The 13,486-nt window shown below is 37.4% G+C and overlaps 1 protein-coding gene across 10 annotated transcripts in view; it reads right to left on the reverse strand.

The window, feature by feature from the left end:
- The window catches only part of DNM3 (dynamin 3), a 615,582-nt gene that overhangs the window by 333,796 nt on the left and 268,300 nt on the right, over positions 1-13,486 (reverse strand). For 7 of the 10 annotated variants that reach the window (XM_037825339.1, XM_037825336.1, XM_037825337.1 and 4 more), the window contains exons 13-14: positions 13,071-13,122; positions 12,220-12,249 (exon numbers count right to left, since the gene is read on the reverse strand). In XM_037825339.1, the coding sequence (XP_037681267.1) occupies positions 12,220-12,249; positions 13,071-13,122 (82 nt within the window). The remainder of the gene's footprint in view (positions 1-12,219; positions 12,250-13,070; positions 13,123-13,486) is intronic. The other 3 variants (XM_037825338.1, XM_037825341.1, XM_037825343.1) reach the window with 1 other exon arrangement.

The following is a 13,486-nucleotide window of genomic DNA, read 5'->3' on the forward strand; positions in this document are numbered from 1 at the left end:
AGAAAGAGGAAAGAAAGAAGAAAAGAAAATCCGTAAGGGCCAAGTATAGTGGGGTCAACAGTATCCTTCCCAAATTCATGTCCACTCAGAACCTCAAATGTGACCTTATTTGGAAATAGGGTCTTTGCAGATGAAATTAAGTTAAGTCAAAATGAAGTCATACTGGATTAGGTAGACCCTAAATCCAATGACAGGGGTTCTTATAAGAAGAGGAAAGGACATATAGAAGCACAGTGAGAGGAAGCCATGTATGGTGGTTTGGAGCTCTGTACCCCGCAAAAACACGTTCTTAAAGTTAATCTATTCCTGCAAGAATGGACTAATCTTAAGTAGGACATTTTGAGGAGGGTACTTCAGTTAAGGTGTAGCCCAACTCAATCAGGATGGGTCTTAATCCTATTACTGGAGTCCTTTACAAACAGAATGAAATTTAGACATATGGAGAGAAAGCCACAGAGGGAGCAGCCAGAAGCTGGACATCAACAGGGCCCTGAAGAGAAGGCAGAGATTAGGAGAGGCCACATGTGCACTGCCATGTGACAGAGGTGCCCAGGACCAAGGACCATTAGCAGGCAGCTCCAGATTGCCAGTCTTCAGGAAGAAAGCACGGCCTTGATGACACTTTGATTTGAACTTTTTCCTAGCCCCGAAACTGTGAGCAAATAAATTCCCATTGTTTCAGCCAAAGCATTGCATGATATTTGCTTGAGCTGCCAAGAAAACTAAAACAGCACGTGAAAACAGAGGCAGGGATTAGAATATGCCACCACTAACCAAGGAACTCCAGGAGCCACAGAGGGATCCTCCCCACAGCCTTCAGAGGGAGTGTGGCCCTACTGACACCTTGACTCAGACTTCCCCAGGAAGATAATTCACCAAGGAAAATGGAAGCCTCAGAGTGATTAGCCTTTACTTTATAAAGTTAAGGATTTAAATTTCACATTAAGGGGCAACCAGCAATGCTATGCTATCCTAACAGGAAACAAACAGTTATGAACAACAGAAGTCATTTTACCAAATGGTACATTCTAGAATAATTGTGATATATACACATATTGGCAAGTCAAATTATATTCACACTGACTTGAATTGCATAATTTTCGAAATGTGTTCCTGAAAAGCAATCAATATATCCAATAAAAATTACCTTTCAATTTCTTTGCTAAGCGACAACTATATAATGTATAATGTATAGATACAAACATTATACATTCTCAAAACTATATACTTATCATATCTTGCCATAAATATTTGAGAATTCTTATTTCAGTTATTTTCAAAAGTCATATAAAACCAGTTTTAACAATGATAAGGTTTTCATTAAAATTGGCTACCTTGAGGATAAATAGAGAGACAGACCAAACACTTATTAACTCCTTTATAAGCACCTTCCTAGTTAAAAGAACTTGATAAAGAACTGCTGACTGGCTGTGAAAATGTTTGATATCCATTAAAAATACATGTTAAACTACAAGAACCTCTGAAATGCTTTTATCTTCTTACAGTCTTAAGGACCTTATTCAACTATATGGGGGAAGGGAGAGGGCATTTTTTTTGTTCTGTACTCAGAAAGATGTCCTCAAAAATTAGTCCATTAACCATACCTGTTGGAAAAATGGGGCCATAACCATAATGTACTGAATAAAGATCAACGTGCCCTAAATGAACAATAGATTTACCAAGATCATTTTTTTAAATTAGAAAGTTATCATCTCCACTTAAATCTATGACCTTTTTAAAAAAGATTTTTTAACTCTTGATTGAAAAATAATGTATGCCATTCAGCTCTAAAGTTTTTCCATGTATTTATCTCTGTGTTTATAAAAACAAATAATTGAGAAAATATGACTGATAGAAACACTTTGCTTTTTATTCATTCAAGAGTTATTTGTTGAGTACCTTATATGTGCCAGAGTTTGCAAGGTAAACATGAACAGAGATTATACAGATTTCATTGTTGCTTTGTAGCAGTCTTCCTACCTCCAAAGGGGAAAAAAAGGCTCAATTTGAAAATAAAAGTAATATGTTACTGTTTTCCTTGAACAGTAAAAGAATAATAAAAATATAAAACAACAACAACAATAATAATAGCAAGCACTTTATATAACACTTACTACTGCCAGGCTCTGTTCTAGGTATCTAACTTGTATTATCTTATTTAATCCTCACAACAACCTTATGAGGCAGTTACTATTAACAGTTTTTTCCAGATTAGAAACCAGAGGAACAGAAAGATTAAATAACTTGCTCATGGTCATGCAGTGGCTTCATAGTCCCAGTTCTGAGCCATTGCACTAAACTGTCTCTCAATCTGGTATAGCCAGTAGAACTATTTAAAAAGGAGGAGGAGGGGGGAGGAGGAGGAGGAGCCTTCCTGCCTGGCTCAATTCTTCCTTGTCCTCCTCCTCAGCCAAAGGATTGAGAAGTTATCAGCTGCATTATATGCGAGGCCATCATTGAAACAGTGCTTTATCTAGAAAGGAAAGAAGCTCTGAACTACAGAGGGTAGTGACAGCCTCCTCAAAGAATTTGTTTCATTGCTTTTCATATCTAATTGGGTTCTGGTGGTTGTCAGAGTACATGTATAAAATCAGTCCCTGGATGCCATTACCTAAAATTGGATACTTGAGTAATTTTGACATATTTTTTGTGGTGGAGGAGAAAATACTTTTTTCATAGTTTTCAATGAAAAAATAAAAGGACAAACTCTGAATTGTTTGAAACTCTAGAAAAGGATATAGAGTTCAGAAAGACCCTGGAAATGCCAAATTGAAGACAGAGAAGAAATATCAGATTGTGGTGGTGAAAGCATAATTATGTGATTATACTGGGAGCTACAGGTTGGTCACTCAGGATGGATTGCATGGTGTGTGAATAAAACAGTTTCAAAATAAACAGAGGGAAGATGGCAGAGTAGGTGAGGTGGATGGGCTTCTCCTTCATCAGAGAAACTAGAAAGGGGCTGGAGGACACCAGGGACTGCATTTCTGGGGTGTGACCGGCCATAGAGGGTTCCCCACAGTATGTGGAGGGGACACCTGACAAAAAACAGAGGAGTGACAGTGGCTGGAGGGACATGGTGAGTGTGTTCCCTGTCTGGAATTCCCCCCTCCCCCCAGGCCAGCAGCTACAAAACCGCTGGGCAAGGGAGTGAGCAGCGGATCTCCACTCCCATCCACCTACTTTGATAGTTTGCTGAGGGGTGATCCTCCACAGCCAGACAATGGGAAGCTCCCATGAGGGAACCTGGCAGGCTGTGATTGCTCTCACCTCACAGAAGTGGGGGGCAACAGTGAGAAGCGGGGAAGGAAGAGGCCCATACTGGTGACTGGGAGCCCCACCTTCTGACGACAAACAATATTCCACAAACATCTGTAACCATCATTTATCAGGGACCTCCTGCATGGTCTGTTCCCTCTTATTCCAATAACACCTCTTTATTTCAGGTGGCAATCTCTCACCTTTTAAACATTAAAATACAGCATCCCATTCACTGACTTCAACCTCCAATCTTACCACCTATTTCACTTAATACTAATACACATTCTCTCTGACTTCAGTAAAACCTCGAACACCCTGGCTTGCCCATTTCCTTAAAATTTTCAGTCAGGAATACTCTCTCATCTCTTCCTTTTCCCTGGCGGCATGGTCAGATCATATTTTACTATCTCCCTTGCTGATAGTTGAGGCCAAATGACTGACTTCTGGTGAATGGTATGTGAGTAGAATTGAGGTGTGCCACTTCCAGACTGGTCCACGTAAACCTTCCTCCCTCAGGCTTCCTTGTCTTTCCAATCTGCTGAAAGAATGAAGAGGATTCAAAAGTCCCTGACTTCCTATCAAAATTCCAACAACCTACTTCACAGACTTGGAAAAGCTAGTTATCAAATTTATTTGGAAAGGGAAGATGCCTCGAATTGCTAAAAACATTCTAAAAAAGAAAAACGAAGTGGGAGGACTTACACTCCCTGACTTTGAAGCCTACTATAAAGCCACAGTAGTCAAAACAGCATGGTACCGGCACAAAGATAGACATATTGATCAATGGAATCAAATTGAGAATTCAGAGATAGACCCCCAGATTTACAGCCGACAGATCTTTGATAAGGCCCCCAAAGTCACTGAACTGGGACATAACAGTCTTTTCAACAAATGGGGCTGAGAGAGTTAGATATTCATATCCAAAAGAATGAAAGAGGACCCCAACCTCACAACCTACACAAAAATTAACTCAAAATGGGTTAAAGACCTCAACATAAGAGACAATACCATAAAACTCCTAGAAGATAATGTAGGAAAACATCTTCAAGATCTTGCATTAGGCGGACACTTCCTAGACTTTACAGCCAAAGCACAAGCAACAAAAGAAAAAATAGATAAATGGGAACTCTTCAAACTTAGAAGTTTCTGTACCTCAAAGGAATTTGTCAAAAAGGTGAAGAGGCAGCCAACTCAAAGGGAAAAAAATTTGGAAACCATGTATCTGACAAAAGACTGATATCTTGCATATATAAAGAAATCCTACAACTCAATGACAATAGCACAGACAGCCCAATTATAAAATGGGCAAAAGATATGAAAAGACAGTTCTCTGAAGAGGAAATACAAATGGCCAAGAAACACATGAAAAAATGTTCAGCCTCACTAGCTATTAGGGAGATGCAAATTGAGACCACAATGAGATACCGTCTCACACCAATTAGAATGGCTGCCATTAAACAAACAGGAATCTACAAATGCTGAAGAGGATATGGAGAAATTGGAACTCTTATTCATTGTTGGTGGAACTGTATAATGGTTCAGCCACTCTGGAAGTCTGGCTGGCAGTTTCTTAGAAAACTAGATATAGAGTTACGCTTTGATCCAGCAATCACACTTCTCGGTATATACCTGGAAGATCTGAAAGCAGTGAAACGAACAGATATCTGCACATCAATGTTCATAGCAGCAGTATTCACAATTGCCAAGAGACGGAAACAACCCAAATGTCCTTCAACAGATGAGTGGATAAATAAAATGTGGTATATACACACGATGGAATACTACGCAGCAGTAAGAAGGAACGATGTCATGAAACATATGACAACATGGATGAACCTTCAAGACATAATGCTGAGTGAAATAAGCCAGGCATAAAAAGAGAAATATTATAAGTTACCACTAATGTGAACACTGAAAAATGTAAGATAAATGGTTTATAACATAAAATGTAGGGGACCTAGCGATAGATAGCAAATAGTGAAGGGGGAACAATAACCTACTAAGAACAGATAAGCTACCAAGAGTAAATTTAATGTTCTTGGAATGCTCAGGAATGACTAAGGTTTATTGATTTCTGGTGGGTATGGTAGGAACAAGTTAATAGAAATGTTATCTTAGGTTATCTGTTTTTCTTATTCCTTTGCTGGGTCACAGTCTGAATATTTTCTTTGGGTAGAGTAGGAACATTATGGAAGTAATGCAGTTATTTTAGGTTATTTGTTTTTTCCTTATTCCTTTGTTTTGGTTTTGTTGGAAATTTTTTTAATTGTCTGTTTATTTTTAATTTTTTTATAAAGTTAATTTAAAAAAATATGCAGAGCACCCCTGAGGAGCTGGGGGAAAAATGTAGAGGTGTTGGGCTTCCCCACCTGGATGGTTGCTGATGTTCTCACAAACACTGAAGACTGGCGGTTTGATGTGCTGAACCCTCTATCACGGGACTTGCCCTAAGAAGCCTGTTACCGCAAAGGAAAGGATAGGCCTGCTTATAAGTGTGTCTGAGTCTCCTCCTGAATCCTTCTTTGTTGCTCAGATGTGGCCCTCTCTCTCTAGCTAAGCCACCTTGGCAGGTGAAATCACTGCCCTCCCCTCTACATGGGATCAGACACCCAGGGATGTAAATCTCCCTGGCAAGTGGAATATGACTCCTGGGGAGGAATCTAGACCTGGCATCATGGGATGGAGAACATCTTGAACAAAGTGGTGATGTGAAATGAACTGAAATAAAGTTTCAGTGGCTGAGAGATTTCAAATGGAGTCGAGAGGTCACTCTGGTGGACATTCTTGCACACAAAATGGATAACTCTTTTTAGGTTTTAATGAATTGAAATAGCTAGTAGTAAATACCTGAAACTATCAAACTACAACCCAGCAGTCTTGAAGCATGAAGATGATTGTATAACAATGTAGCTTACAAGGGGTGACAGTGTGATTGGGAATACCTTGTGGATCACACCCCCTTTTATCCAATGTATGGATGGATGAGTAGAAAAATGGGGGCAAAAAACTAAAGGAAAAATAGGGCGAGTGGTGGGGGGGGACGATTTGGGTGTTCTTTTTTTACTCTTTTTTTTAATTCTTATTTTCACTTTTTCTGGTACAAGGATAATGTTAAAAAATAGATTGGGGTGATGAACAACTATATGATGGTAATAACAATTGATTGTATACTTTGGATGACTGTATGGTGTGTGAATAAATCTTAATAAAATCTTAAAAAAAAAACAAGGTAAAATGTATCAGAGACTTAAATGCAAAAAAAAAAAACAAACAAACAAACAAAAAGTCCCTAACTATGTGAAGCAGGGATGCTCCCATCCCCCATGATGGCCTTTCATTGGATTGTTACTGGAGGATGAATTAGACTTTTATTACATTAAGCACTGAAATTCTGGGATTGTCTGTTACCTAGTTGTCCTATACTGACTAATACATAAATCAAGGCCATTCATATTAGATTATATAATCCTTTATTTCAACCCATCTCTCTTCAGAACTTTAATTCATCTGCTACCTCCCTAGGGGAAAAAAAGTCCCACCTTGGGATATCAATTTAAAATTGTTAGCTATCTCAGTTTTGCACTACTGTCCAGCTAGCTGTGGAATAGAAAAGCAATGTACAAGACTAAGAGGACTAGAACCACTACTGGACCCTTAAGTGGTACCCAATACTGCACAGGTCTTCTACAAATCCAACTATCTGCAACTTGCCCAATGTTTCTTGGGTTCTCAGAAACATCTAATACCACTGATCACTCCCTTTCCTTGAGACTTTCTCTTCCCTTGGCTTTCGTTCTACTACTCCAAGTTTTGTTACTTCTTAGTCATTTCTTAGTCTTTTTTCCAGTTCCTCATTCTGTCTCAGCTCTTCTTTCTCCATTATCCTTTAAATCCCATATTTCCCTCTATGCTTTCATCCTTTGAAGGTGATCTCTTCTACCCCCATGGTTTCAGCTACCATGTGTATATTGACAACTCTAAAATTGTTATCTACAGCCTACACAACTCCTGAACTTCAAGCTCTACTGATGTCTCCAATAGGCACAAACAAAATATCCACAACTGAAATCATTATCTTCTCCTCTCATCTCTGAAACCTGTTCCTACTTCTCTTGCACTGCCTTTGTCAATGAATCTTGAGAGCCATGAGCCTGGGAGGATGACCTAACACTCTTCTTTACTTCCAACAACTACTCATTAATCCTTCCAATTCAATCTTTTTAATATATTTTGAATCTTTCCCTTCTCCTACATACCTCCTGCTGCCAACATTTGTATTTTCTTACATGAATTACTTCAAAATCATCTTCACCTATTTCCACAATTCTAGTTTTACTCCTCCAAACCATTCTATATGGCTGACACACAGATCTTTCTAAAATAAAAATGAGATGGGATCCCTTACCTGCTGGAAAACCTTCAGTGGCTCCCAGTGTTACGAAAATAAACAGTTCTGTCTCTTCTGAATTCAGACACTTTTGTCCAATTTCGCACTGGACATTTATATTCAAGTCTCCCAAAGCAACTGTAGTGTGTTGAATAGTGTCCCCTCAAAATTCGTGTCTACCCAGAATCTCAGAATGTGACCTTATTTGGAAATAGAGTCTTTACAGCTGTAATTAATTGAGGATCTTGAGAAGAAATCATTATGGATATAGGATGGGCCCTAAATTGAATGAGTGGTGTCCTTCTAAGAAGAGGAGAGGACACACAGACACACTGGAAGAAGACAGCCATGTGAAGATGAAGGCAGAGAATGGAGTTATGCAGCCACAAGCCAAGAGGTATCTGGGGCCACCAACAGGTGGAAGAGACAGAGAAGGATTCCTCCACAGAGGCTTCAGAGCATGACCCCCACCTTGATTTCAGACTTCTAACATCCAGAAACTGAGAGTATAGATTTCTGTTGTTTTAAGCCATCACCTTCCCTGGTTCTATATCCTACTGTGACTCACCAAGACTCTTCCTCCATGAAAAGTACCACCATCTTACCTGTTGCCTAAGTCAGAAATCTAGATAGCATCCCTGACAGTTCCCCAGCTCTTTCCCAAAATCCAGTTCATCCCAAATCTTGTGGTTTCTTCCTATTTAATATCGCTTGAATACATCTGCTTTTCCTCAAATCCAGTACAAATACCCTAGCCCAGACCACCATTGTCTTGTCTGAAACAGCCTCCTAACAAGTGTCCTTTTTCCAGTCTTTGCCTCCTGCAAAACGTTTCTCAACAGTGCAGGCAGAATGATCTCCCTAACATGTGAATACATTTATGTGTAAAATTTTAAAATGATACTCCATGGCTTTCAGAATCACAAAAATAGCTTTACTGGAGCTTAAGTCCTAACAAAGGAAGACTAAAGAAGTAAACAGGATGATTTTGAATAACGAAATGTAATAAATAGTGGCAAAACATTGGGGAGGGAAGGTGACTTTAGATCCAGCCATCAGGGCCGGCCTATTGCAAAAGTGACATTTTAGTGAGACCTGAAGGATCAGTAGGAGCTCACCTGGAAAAAGTGGGCCAACTTCAATTCGCTTACTTATCCTCATTCCGCAGGGCAGTAAGCTCCCTGAGGGCAGGGCCCATGACTTATTCACCATTCTGTTCTTAACACCCACCATGGTTTTGGACACACATGGTTTCTGAGTACATGTTTGATGAGTAAATGGATGAATGAAGCTTAAATTTAAAATTTTGGACAGTCCAACTTTAGGCCCTTTAACAGCGTGCTCACATTTTTTGAATATTTGCTGGCATCAACTTATAGGACCATTAAATTTCTAGGCAGACAAAATGATTGGGATTTAGACTTTAAAAAGGAGCTTTGCTTTCCTTAAATCCTTCTAAAGTGTTTTGAAAACAGATGCTGCAGAGCAATTTCTTACAACCAGCAGCCCTAAAAGGATATCAGAAAGAATAAACCACATGCAAGGATCCTGCAGGATGTTTCAGCCCCACCAACCATAAAAGCTGGCATCAGACAGCAGGCTGGGCACCAAGCTCCCTGGTTTCAATCCTCTTGATAAGCAAAAAATATTTTTATACAAACTCAAATCAACATCAGATATTCAGGTTCATAAAGAAAATGGTTTCAAGTCATTATAGTCCATTTCTGTTAATCAGGAAAAAAGCTATAAATGACCCCTTAAAATATAAGGTTACTCTAAAAAATAAGATTTTCAGGTCCATAATCCCTTACTTGCAAGCTGCAAAGTTTTGTATGTTTTTTGATAATTTGGCAGTAAAGTCTGATCTGACATGAGGCTATTTATGTCTTTCATTTAATCTAGTTGATGTGAATTTTCATTTGTTCCATTGCAGAAATATAACGTATTTGATTACAGGGTCCTACTTCGGATCCCACTGGAGTGTTGAGAAATATAATGATATATGCAATGTATTATCTTTCTAAAATAAAAAAAATAATCTGACCTTCAAGATACACTTGGCCCCAAGGATTCTGGATAAGAGATCTGTGTCATATTATAACACTAACCCAATTCTATTATTTTGAGTTATAAAGCATCCATGTGTTAGTTTTGAAGTACTCAGCAAAAGTAAAGTCACAGAAAGACAATTAGCAGGATTTCAGCATTTGGAAGTAATATAATTGAAAGCTGTTTTGAGTTTCCTTTCAGATCTGATGAAAGTATGCATTTATGCCATCAAGCTATTGTTTCTCTATGCATAAACTTCTAGGAGCTGGAGATGCTTCTGGGCTATGAGGAAAGTTTTATAGATAAATCCTTCGCACCACACCCAGCCTTAATCTGTGCATTACAGTCACCAGAATAACTAGCCATAGGTACTAATTTTCCCAAGTGTTCCATTTCTCTTATTTTATAACTTTTATAATTTTCTTATACTTAATACTTTTTTCTCTTGAAAGTTTTGAGAAGCAGCACCTACCCACTGGCAACAAGGATTCTAGTCTTTACAGGACACACATCTGGTACAAAGTTACAAACCTCATTATGTATATTATTTCTGATTCTCACAATCATCCTACAAAGATATTTTCTAATCTTCCCATCATGCAACTGAGCAAACCGAGGTCCAGTTTGTCCAAGGCCACATGGGTCTAAGTGCAGAGAAGAATATGAACTCAGGAATGTCTGGCTCCAAAGGCTGCTTTTACCAAAATGTTATGGGGCACCTAATTGCCCCATGCTCCAATATTATTCTCAACTTGTACATAATTGGAAGAAAGACTTTAAGGCTGTTTCATCCATGATAGAAATGAGAGTATGACTGTTTTTTTAAAAACCGCCTATGCGGTTCCTCAGGAGGTTTAAATAAGGAGTTGCCTTATGACCTGGCAATCCTGCTATTTGGCATACACCCAGAAGATCTGAAAGCAGGGACACGAACAGACATTTGCACACCAATGTTCACAGCAGCACTATTCACAATTGCCAAAAGGTGGAAACAACCCAAGTGTCCATCATCAGATAAAGAGATAAGCAAAATGTGGTATATACATAAGATGGAATATTATTCAGCAGTAAGAAGGAATGAAGTCTTGAAGCACACAACAACATGGATGAGCCTTGAGGACATTATGCTAAGTGAAATAAGTCAGACACAAAAGGACAAATATTTTATGATCTCACTAATATGAACTAATTATAATATGTAAACTTGTAGACATAAAATATAGCATATAGGTTACCAGGATATAGAATGAGGTTAGAGAATGGGGAGCAGTTGCTTAATATGTACAAAATGTTTAACTAGGGTGAACTTAAAAGTTTGGAAACAGACAGAGGTAGTGATAGCATGTTACTGTGAAAATAATTAACAGTGCTGAATGGTGTGTGAATATGGTAGAAAGGGGAAGTTTAGAGTCATGTATGTCATCAGAAGGAAAGTTGGAGGTTAAAACATGGGAATGTACAACACAGTGACTCCTGTGGACAACGTCCATGATCAAGTGTACAAATATAAAAAAGTTCTTTCATGAATTAGAGCAGATGTATAGCACTATTATAAGGAGTTAATAATAGAGTGGTATATGGGGAAAAATGTACCTATTGCAAACTATGGACTTAGTTAACAGTAATATTTTAATACTCTTTCATCAAAAGTAACAAATGTACTGTAACAATATTATGCATCATTAAAAGGGGAGGGGTAAGCAGTATGCGAGGATTTGGGTTTTCTTTTTATTTCTTTTCTAGAGTAATGAAAATATTCTAAATTTGAACATGGGGCTGAATGCGCAACCATGAGGTGATACTGTGAGAACAGTGATTGTATACTTTGAATGGCTTCTATGCTGGATGAATATAGCTCAATAAAATTGCATTAAAATAAAACTGCCTATGCTGGTCATTTGACAGTATTTTAACACTTTCATTAAAATGAAAATATGGTATCTGGTTTTAAAAGATTCAACTCTAAAACCATATAAAATTTCAATCAATATAATTTTGTTTTCATTTTATTATTCTAAAAAAACAAATACAAATAACTGGAATTGGGTAGATTTATCAACAAATACACCAAAATCAGATGTTCAATATTTACCCACCTTTTCAGAAGCACCATCTACATTTATGGAAAATATTATCACACATGGGGAAGAGAAAGGCTTACACCTTGTAACAACATAGCATAAAAGGACAGAGATGAAGATCATTAATGATTTTAATTATTTTAAGGCCCATTAAAATTAGGGAAATATCAAAGCACCCACAGTTGTTAAGGGTTTATTGTTACAGCATTTTAGAGTTTACTAGTTCATACCTTTAAATCACAGCAAGTTATTAGCAGTGAAGGGATGAACCCTCTTAAGAAGATTTTATTTCAATGATAGGGTGTTATGGACAAGACAGCCTAAGTTTAAAAAAAAAAATTAGTAGCAAGCGCTAGTTGAGTTAATCAGTTAAAGACAAACTGTGCCCTTGGAAAGCTAAATGAAAAAGCAACAGTAAAGCTTACAGAACTTAGCTCGTACAATTTGCCTTGAAGGCGGAAGATTGGTTCCCTGAAATAGCAAAGAATTATATGCTTTAGTTCAGAAAAAAAGTTTTTAAAGAAAAGTCTGTTATTACCTCTTCTCCTTTCAAAACAATGGGAAAATATTTAGAGCAGAGGTTTCAATTTGTGTAATAATTGTACCTCTGAATTTTAAAAAATCTATAAAATCATCATTGTTTTGACTTGAAAAGAAATAACAATGCAAATATTCATTATCACATAAAACATAAAAGACACAGCAAACTGTCGGAGTTAATGCAATCTCTGCAGAGCGCTATTAGTTAGAGACAGCTGGTCAGCCCAAAACACAAAAACTCAAAAGATCAGATCTTCATAGGAATTAACATCTTCATTAACCAACAGCAATTTGATGGCAGAGATTAAATTCAAAAACTGCCTTCTTTATGAGCTGTCCCTTCACTGTTATCAAGCTGTGCAAATGTGTGAACTAGTCAGCAGCACCAAAAGCTCATGCAACTAATCACCATATTTTAACCTTGAACTGACTCACTGATTCAATGTTAAATCAAATTTAGAGATAACGTAAGCAGGCAAAATAGGACACAAGGAGCCAAATTTGAAAAGCAGAGCAAGTAGCAGAAAAATTATTTAAAATAAATCAATATGGTTAACTGCATAAAATAGACAAAAAAAAAAAAAAAGGCAATATAGTCCAAAAACCTTAAAAGCAAAAACAAAAACAAAAAACAAAAAAGCTGCATTTCAAGCAAAATTTGCATACGATTTATTTGCATTAAAAAATAATCAAGCAATTTAATTCCAACTTTTTTGGGCATGCATGCACTGATTCTCTTACATAATTCCTACCTGATTTCCAATTGTGTTTTTCTTGTGAACCTGACTGCTCCTCTGTTGAGCACTGAGAAAAGCAAAGGAAAGCAGCACTGAAGAAACTTTTTTTTAAGATTTTTTTCTGAACAAGTAACAAGTACTAAAATACATCCAGGTTTTTAAAAAATCAACAGCTAAGGGAGTCAGTTTAATTTTGGAAGCAAAACCAACTCAGTTAACTTTTGGTAGCAATTAACAGTCACAAACCAAAAATATAACACCACAAGAAGAAAAACTGCATTAATAATAGGAGTTAATGAAACTATTTGTGAAGTCCCACAGGTATACAGAGTAGTTGTAATACAAATTAACAGTTAATGTTTATAAGCATATACCATTTTCTAAGTGCTTTACAGATTTTACTAATTTTAATTCTCAAAACAATTTCATGA

This window comes from Choloepus didactylus, chromosome 2 (genome assembly GCF_015220235.1).
Source record: "Choloepus didactylus isolate mChoDid1 chromosome 2, mChoDid1.pri, whole genome shotgun sequence".
Taxonomy (NCBI): domain Eukaryota; kingdom Metazoa; phylum Chordata; class Mammalia; order Pilosa; family Megalonychidae; genus Choloepus; species Choloepus didactylus.